This window comes from Copadichromis virginalis, linkage group LG9 (assembly GCF_057382275.1).
Source record: "Copadichromis virginalis isolate Kocher_CV1m ecotype Utaka linkage group LG9, C_Virginalis_male_GT1.1, whole genome shotgun sequence".
In the NCBI taxonomy this organism is placed as follows: Eukaryota; Metazoa; Chordata; class Actinopteri; order Cichliformes; family Cichlidae; genus Copadichromis; species Copadichromis virginalis.
This window is the reverse complement of record NC_140626.1, coordinates 15,225,842-15,233,706: the sequence shown is the minus strand read 5'-3', so window position 1 is coordinate 15,233,706 and position 7,865 is coordinate 15,225,842. Positions and strand designations below refer to the sequence as shown.

The window sequence follows — 7,865 nt, the reverse complement described above, 5'->3', positions numbered from 1 at the left end:
TCACGCTGGCCCGACACTACCAAAACTGGTACAATGCATTTCACACCGTGGACGGTAAGTGTCAAGTCATAAACGCACTTTGGGTGGGTCTGCTTCCCACCACAGCCAACCAGCACAATCCGTTCGGCCGACTGCGGTCCACTCACAAGAGCCCCAGCCTCTCTAAGTGACTTCTCGGCCTCTTCACTCATAGTGCAAGCCATAGACCCGGAATCCATCATGCCCCTCAAGTTAACCTTGTCATTCACTGCAACTTGGGTGTAGAACAATTCACTAAATGTGGGCACTACTGCTGGTCCCTGAACCACGACACGGTACCCCTCTGGCATTGTTGAACAGGTGTTGACATAAAGAATTTCGAGATCCGATTCATCATGATTGAGGGTATTAGGTTCTTCCCCCACACTGCCCCTCTCCAAATGTGGGTGATTCAGTTTTCCGAAGGCCAACCCTGCCTTGCGACAGCCCCGGCCTCCCGTCCCTCACGACGACTGTGACAGTCCTTTTTCCAATGACCAGGAGCAAAACATGCAAGACAGAGATTCTCTCTCCTGCAGTGCATGTGAGTGGAATGACCAGTGTTGCCACAGACCTGACAATTCTTCTTAAGAAAGGGCCCGCGGGTAAGACGCTGCGAAGGTGTAGATGCAGGGGCTGCAGTCTGCACATTCTGACATGCAATCACGCGATCCAAGAGGCTGATCAGAGCGCGCATGCCAGTCACATCAAAAGCTTGGGTGTCAGTCGAACCAAGCTCGCAACCAACTGACTGCTGACTAGGTTGAGTGGTCACAGTGTATGTTGGTGACTGTTGGAACTGAGGAGTAGGCGTAGGCACCGGACAAGAAGACACTGATGTCCCAGAAGGATAGGTCGTCGAAACATCAGCTAGAACAGGAGTGAAGCAAGTTGCTGTGGGCGAAAGCTGACAAGCGAGGTTTGAGGCTGCTGCTGTAGGCTGAGACTGCAAGGCGACACTGGCCTGACCAGGCTGTGGCGCCATCGCTTCTTGAGGCACAACAGAGCAGTTGTGGCTAACCTCTCTCCTCTGTGAGGTGTGGGAACTGCCCTGACTGCGTGCCCTGAGTTCACGCTGGAAGCTATCAATGCGTTCTTGAACCTCGGTGGTTGTCCACTCCTCAGCTGCTTTGATGCTGAGCCTGTTCGAGAGGATGGGGTCGGGGCAATACTTGATGAACATCATCGAGACCTCACGCCCTGGGTCCTCAACATTACGCCCCTGCCTACGCAAGCACTCGTCAGCAGCGTCAATAGCATTGTTTAGCCTTATCCAATATTCCATCACTCCCTCATGTTGTAATGGTTTGGTGTTATAGAAGTCAGCCATAGGCATAGAGGAGTAAGTCAATACGCTAAAGTGCTGTTTCAGAATGTCAAATATCAATTCAGGAACCTGGACATGGTCAAGTGAGGGGTTGTGACGTAGGGTGACCCTCACTACATCCTTAGCCTTCCCCATCAACCTAGCCAATATGTCACGTGATCGCTGGTCTGTTGGTGTGTTGCGTTTTACAAAGTACATTTCCATCATCTCGACCCATTCATGAATGGAAAATTTATCACTGCCATCACCCCTGAAAACTGGTGGCTCCTTGACGTCTGATTGCAAGACCAGTTTCACCCCAGACAAATTTAGCTCAGGGGGTCCCTGCTCAGCCTTAGAGCTTTCAATAGGCATACTGCTCCCCTTATCACCTTGCAGCTGGGCTACGATGGACTGACCAATCTGATTGGCCAAGTCTGAGATGAGTGTACTCAACTCAGCGCTGCCAGCTGTCTGCGGGGTCTGAATGTCACAGGGGGGAACCTGGAGACGAGTGGAACAAAACTTGGGAGCAAATGACACACCAACTTTAGGTGTCTGAGCCCCATCCCCAAGAAACCACCCTCGCCCCAAACCAACATTAGAGGAAACCTCCTCATCAGGAACACCAGTTGCCTCCGAACCAGATGCTGGCTCCATAATGATGAATAAAGCACAATCACAAGAAACAAAATTCCAAATAGTGCAACTGAACAAAAGCAAACACAGTATTCTTAACTAACACTTAATGTTATTCAGGATGAGAATTGAGCAGATTAAATGTCCAAGCTCATTCAAAAAGTCCCACACAAGTTAGGAAAAGCAACCAACTTGGAACGAGGGCAATTGTGAAGAGCTCCCCACGGTGATCGAGATGACGTCGATGCTTGATGAATCCAAAGGGTCACGGCACCAATGTAACCCGTGTAATTGTTACGCCTGCTGTTCTGCGTTGTGTTTTGGTGTTGAAGCAAGAGGCAGGAGACAGTGTCGAATCTTTGGCTCTTTACTGCACATCTGCAACACAGAGACACATGTTCGATCCGTGCGTGTCACGCGACTGCTCGTAACCCTCTCCTCCGGCCATGCTGAAAGGAGCTGTGTCCTTAATGTACATTAATGTAACGAACCAAATACAACAAATTATTTCAAACCATTGACTTAAACTCTCAAAAAACAAAAAGCACAAAATAAACAATGTGTCACTAAAAAACATCAAAACAACTTATAAGAACAATAAATGAAAGACTGCATCTCCAAAACATAAAAACATCTCCATACCTGCAACACAGAGACACATGTTCGATCCGTGCGTGTCACGCGACTGCTCGTAACCCTCTCCTGACGAAGAAAGAAAAGGTGCATGCTGTTACACAAAAGGAGAGACTGACGCGAGTAAACTCTCAAGCCGCTAGCGATACGGACTAGCTTAGCATGCTAGCATATTAGCCGAGTTCTCGGCTATAACTCATTATAATTGTGTATTAATGAACTCGTCCTCCACAAAACTTATCCCAAATGAGTCTCTTAACGATAAACAAAAACGCGGCGGTACGGTCGTATTCACACTGAAGCTTGGGATCCGAACAAACTTTGATTAACAGAGAGCAACGTGGCAGTGACTTACCTCCGGCCATGCTGAAAGGAGCTGTGACCGGGGCACACATGCACGCGCCTACGTCACCACGCAGCGCACACACGCACATGAACGCACACAGACCGAACACACAGATAGGAGAGTGAGATGCAAAAAAATGACATATTTATTCCAAAAAAAGAAAGTATTTTGGGTGAAATTCACAAGTGTTTAACACATATGTTACACGAGCACAGACGTCGGAGGGAAGCACGCACACGGGGTTCAAGGGAGCAACGGGGAGTTATTGTGTTTACAGTTTTTCACTGTGAATAAAGAGCACTGTTTGCATCGCAGAGTCTGCGTTTTGGGTCCTCCTTTCCCCACATCCCCACGGTCTGCCAGCCAGACCGTGACAGAATGATCCCGCCAACCACCATGGACCCAGCAAACTCAGGAGTTGCCACGGAGGAGAGATCGCTCACGCAGCTATGGGATTACTGCCGGAGCGTAATCCAGGCTGTAGACCCACACAAGAGACATATACAGGTAGTGTTCTTTGACAATTATCTCTCATCCACTACCTTCACCATGAACTTTTTGGACATTAACAACCTTAGGCTATTGGTCACTATTTTACGAGAGAGCTCTAGTTTTGATTTATTCGGCTTGGGCAGTCCGAGCAAGGAAGGTTCGGCTGCTCACCTAGAAACTCTAGCCGCTTGGTTTTTTGCGCATCGGCGGAGGACTTTCCCGTCGATGCTTGTGGCACAATTGTTTGATCCTCCATTACAGAAGGGATGTCGCACTCGCCATCATCACCCCATTACACCTCAACCCACTCCTGCAGTTTCAGTCCGGTCAGCTGGCGACGGACCGACAGCACTCATTACCGCAGTGAGTAAACCCGACTCATTTGTTTCTATTACTCCTGTCATTGAAAATCAAAACACAGATGAACAGCAGAGGACTGTTTCCGTACACCCGGCCCCGCCTTCACGGAGGAGAAGGCGTCCTCGCAAGCAGCGTTCAGCCACCTCTACACTCACTCCTGTGCTGGTCGAAGGCTCAGGACCAGCGGCTCTGGACGCCACAGTGAGTAAAATGGACTCTGCCGGTGTTGTAAATTCCCTTCCTGTGAACATGGACATAGAGACTATAGCCACTACGGCAATTAACAATGGAGAAACTGTAAGAGGTGTAACTGAACTCCCAGTGGGGATTTTTGGACCACCGACGGACGAATGTGGCCTGAGTGCTAATGCTGGGGCAGAATTTTGCATAGACAGCCTTGAGGTAGTTAGCTCAGAGTCGGTGGGGTCAGAAACTGTTTGCTTTACCTCCAAAAACTCAGAAGATGTTCACTCTGAGACTGTGAGCTGGGAGCTAGGGAGTTCACAGCATACAGACCCAGATGACTTTTTGGCTCAGTCTGGCCATATGGAGACAGAGGTTCTCCCCAGGGCTTCCCCAGAGGCCGAACTGGAGGCCTCAGTTGCCTCTGGACCCCTGGAATTTGTTGAGCCAGCTGTAACATTCTCATCCTCTCCACCCTTCATAATAGCCATATCACCCTCAACTCAGTCCGCTGCCCAGCTAGTAACGGAGTCTGCTGCCCAGCTGGTGACTGAGTCTTCAGTCCGGTCAGCCTCTCACCTTCATCCTCAGTTGGAGGTCGATATGCCTGCTGGACCACCTCTGCCATCATTTCACCTGTCTGTCCCTGCATCGTTGGCCAGTCCACCGGGAGCAGCGACCGCACCATCATCACCTCCTCCCTCTGCAGCTACTTCTCCACCAGAGTCCCATCAGACTGCAGCGACCGCAGCACTCTCGGCTTCGCCATCTGCATCACCTACTCTACCTTCACCTTCCCCACCTGCAGACACCGCATCACCATCTTCACCTCCAGATCGACCGTCAGTAGCTGTAGCGCAGCCGGAGGTGCTCAGGGTGCTCGGAGAGCGGGAGGAGCCCGCACCGCCAGCTGTGGAGCCCTGCGAGCCGGAGCAGGAGCCCGGCGAGCCGGAGGAGCGGCTCAGCGTGGCGGAGCAGGAGCCCAGCGAGCGGGAGGAGCTCGATCTTCCCGAGCCGGAGCTCAGCGAGCGGGAGCCGGAGCTCAGCGAGCGGGAGGAGCTCGCTCTGCCCGAGCAGGAGCAGCTCAGCGAGCAGGAGCAGCTCAGCGAGCAGGAGCAGCTCAGCGAACCACCAGCAGAGGAGCTCGGCGAGTGGAAGGAACAACCGGCGCTGCCAGCCGAGGAGGAGCTCGGCGAGCCGAGGGAGCTCTCGCTGCCAGCCGCCGAGGTGGAGCTCTCGCTGCCAGCAGCCGAGGAGGGACCCGCTCAGCCGGAGCCGGAGGTCAACGAACCGGAGGGACCTCCACGTCTGGCGCGGCCTCCACGCCATCCACGTCCTCTGCATCCACGTCAGCGACCAGCGCGTCATGAACCGTGTGCCACACCTCGCTGTTGCTCACCGGAGGAGCAGCGCCGCCACCGGACCCGTGGCAGGCCGCCTGGGGAGCAGCGCCGCCGCCGTCGGACCCGGGGCAGGCCGCCGGAGGAGCCGCAGCGCTGCTACCGTCACTGGATCCCGGGCAGGCCGCCTGGGGAGCAGCGCCGCCGCTACTGGGCCCGGGGCTCGCCACCGGAGGGGCAGCAGTGCCGCCGCCACTGGAGCAGTGGCAGGCCCCCAGAACCGTTTTTCTGCTGTTGCCGGACCCGTGGCTGCCCGCCGGAGCTGCAATGTCGCCACCATTGGACTCGAGGTAGGCCCCCTGAACTCTTTTGTTATGTTGATGGGCCGCCTGAGACTGTTTTGTGGCATTTTTTCTTTTTGTTGCTCCGCTGCGGGATGCGCGGTCGGACTCTGGGACTGTGACCATGGGGGGGTTGTTTTCCTTGGGTGTTTTTGCTTGTTTTGGTTCTGCCCTCCGTCCTGGACCTCCCGCCGCCCGCCCTGGGTTGGTTGTGCTGTTTTTGGTTTGTGTTTTTGGGTCGTCGGGAGCCGACCCTTGGAGGGGGGGTACTGTCACGGACCCGGCTCTGGAGGACTCGGGGGTCCGTGACCAGTTTTGACTGTTGTTATTGTTGTTAGTATTATTATTATTTGGTGATGTGTGTTTTCTCCACAATGCTGTGTTAGTCTGTGTCCCACTCGTATGTATAGGCAGGGTGTGGGTGTATACGTGTGTATGTCTGCGGGTGTGGCTGGAGGATGGAGCACAGCCACCTGCAGGCCTGATAGGTGTGGCCCTGCGAAGGACTGGCCACACCTGAAGTTCCTGCCACACCTGTTGGTGATCAGGGCTCGTCGGGGGAGCTACTTAGGAGAGTGTTGGAGCTCCCACCGGCGCGGGATCATTGAGTTATCGTACCAAGTTAGTGTGTCAGCATATGTCTGTGTTGTTCGTATATGCCCGCCGAGGGTTAGTGTTGACGGCTGCCTCTATGGTTTCCCTGCAGGAGGAAGAGTGGTCCAGAAAGGCAGCACGCACGGGGTGTGCGGAAACACAACAGCGGGGAGCACGAGCACGAGCACAGACGTCGGAGGGAAGCACGCACACGGGGTTCAAGGGAGCAACGGGGAGTTATTGTGTTTACAGTTTTTCACTGTGAATAAAGAGCACTGTTTGCATCGCAGAGTCTGCGTTTTGGGTCCTCCTTTCCCCACATCCCCACGGTCTGCCAGCCAGACCGTGACACTTTTTGTGCATCTTGTACAAATATACTCAAATAAGTTAAACTGTACACATGACTCTTTTTGTTCAGTGTATGGAAAGAATCCTTCTGCATTGCACCATGCACCCATTCCATACCACACTCTTCTTATGTAGTGTAGTAAAAAACAAACAAACATATGTATCTAAGCTGCACGCTTTCACATCTCTCCCTCTGACACGCTGATGTTATTTTTTCCCTGCTGGTTCACCACCTGTAGGCTAATATTTACTCACAGTCTCAACTAAGTAAAGTCACTGGCATTAGTTAAGTCACTTTAGTTAAGGTACATCTGGGTTTGACCCTCTGTTGTTTTCAGAGTTGCCTTAATTCTTCATGGCAGAGAAGATACAAACACTCTCGGAGATGTTTGGTCATTTTGACATGATAGCACGACACAGTTGCTGCAGATTTGTCAGCTGGACATCCATGATGTGAATCTCCCATTACACCACATCCCAAAGGACTATGTAGATCATTTGAGTACTAAACTCATCAAGTTTATGAAACCAGTTTGGGATGATTTGAGCTTTGTAACATGATGTGTTATCCTGCAGGAATTAGCCATCAGAAGGGACGGACATGGTCAGCAGCAGTACACAACCAGGTAGGTTGTGGAGTTTAAACAATGCTGAACTGTGGTGTCCAAATGGGCTCAAAGTGTGCCAGGAAAATCTCAGCCACATCATTACGCTACCACCTCATAAATTGGCCAATGCGTTTAACATTGTCTACCATTGTAACATTTAATGTCATCAATTTAAATATAGACTAAAAATATATATTTATTCAACACCATCTACACATTATATTTGTGTTTTAGAATAAACTGCAGCAGAATGTTAAGTTCAAATTTATTTGTAGCTCATGAGGTAAAGCAGGTCACCTACTGATCGGAAGGCTGGTGGTTCGATCCCTGGCTCCTCCAGTTGGCATGTTAAGTATCCTTGGGCTGGATACTAACCCCAAGTTGCTCTCCGATGCATCTATTGGAGTGTGAATGTAGTTAGAGAGCATCAAGTATAGAGAAAGTGCTTGTGAATGGGTGTGAATGCGGCATGTTGTATACAGCGCTTTTAGTACTCCGGGAGAGTAGAAAAGCGCTATAAAAGAATCGGTCCATTTACCATTCATGTACTGCATCAAATTATAACAGTCACCTCGAGGTGCTTTATTTTTTAAGGTAAGGACCCTACAATATTAGTGAAAAACAACAACAACAACAAATTCCCTTTGGTGACAGTGG

General features: G+C 51.4%; 1 protein-coding gene, 1 long non-coding RNA gene and 1 pseudogene across 2 annotated transcripts; 2 read left to right on the top strand and 1 right to left on the bottom strand.

Moving 5' to 3' along the window:
• Positions 1–430: 430 nt before the first annotated feature.
• LOC146701640 (uncharacterized) lies at positions 431–3,141 on the bottom strand. Its single transcript, XM_085468886.1, has 2 exons — positions 2,606–3,141; positions 431–2,429 (listed from the first exon to the last, which is right to left on the bottom strand). The coding sequence occupies exon 2, from the start codon at positions 1,982–1,984 to the stop codon at positions 431–433; it is 1,554 nt and encodes a 517-aa protein (XP_085325012.1). The 5' UTR covers positions 1,985–2,429; positions 2,606–3,141.
• Positions 3,142–3,165: 24 nt separating this feature from the next.
• On the top strand, positions 3,166–5,398 carry LOC146701639 (uncharacterized; annotated as a pseudogene).
• Positions 5,399–5,927: 529 nt separating this feature from the next.
• On the top strand, positions 5,928–6,541 carry LOC146701638 (uncharacterized). Its single transcript, XR_014922376.1, has 2 exons — positions 5,928–6,279; positions 6,365–6,541. It is a non-coding gene; the product is annotated as an uncharacterized LOC146701638 (long non-coding RNA).
• The last annotated feature ends 1,324 nt before the right edge of the window (positions 6,542–7,865 follow it).

What these genes read in the sequence shown, in the direction of transcription:
- LOC146701640 (XM_085468886.1), bottom strand. Translation starts at nt 1,984, where the DNA reads ATGGAGCCAGCATCTGGTTCGGAGGCAACTGGTGTTCCTGATGAGGAG.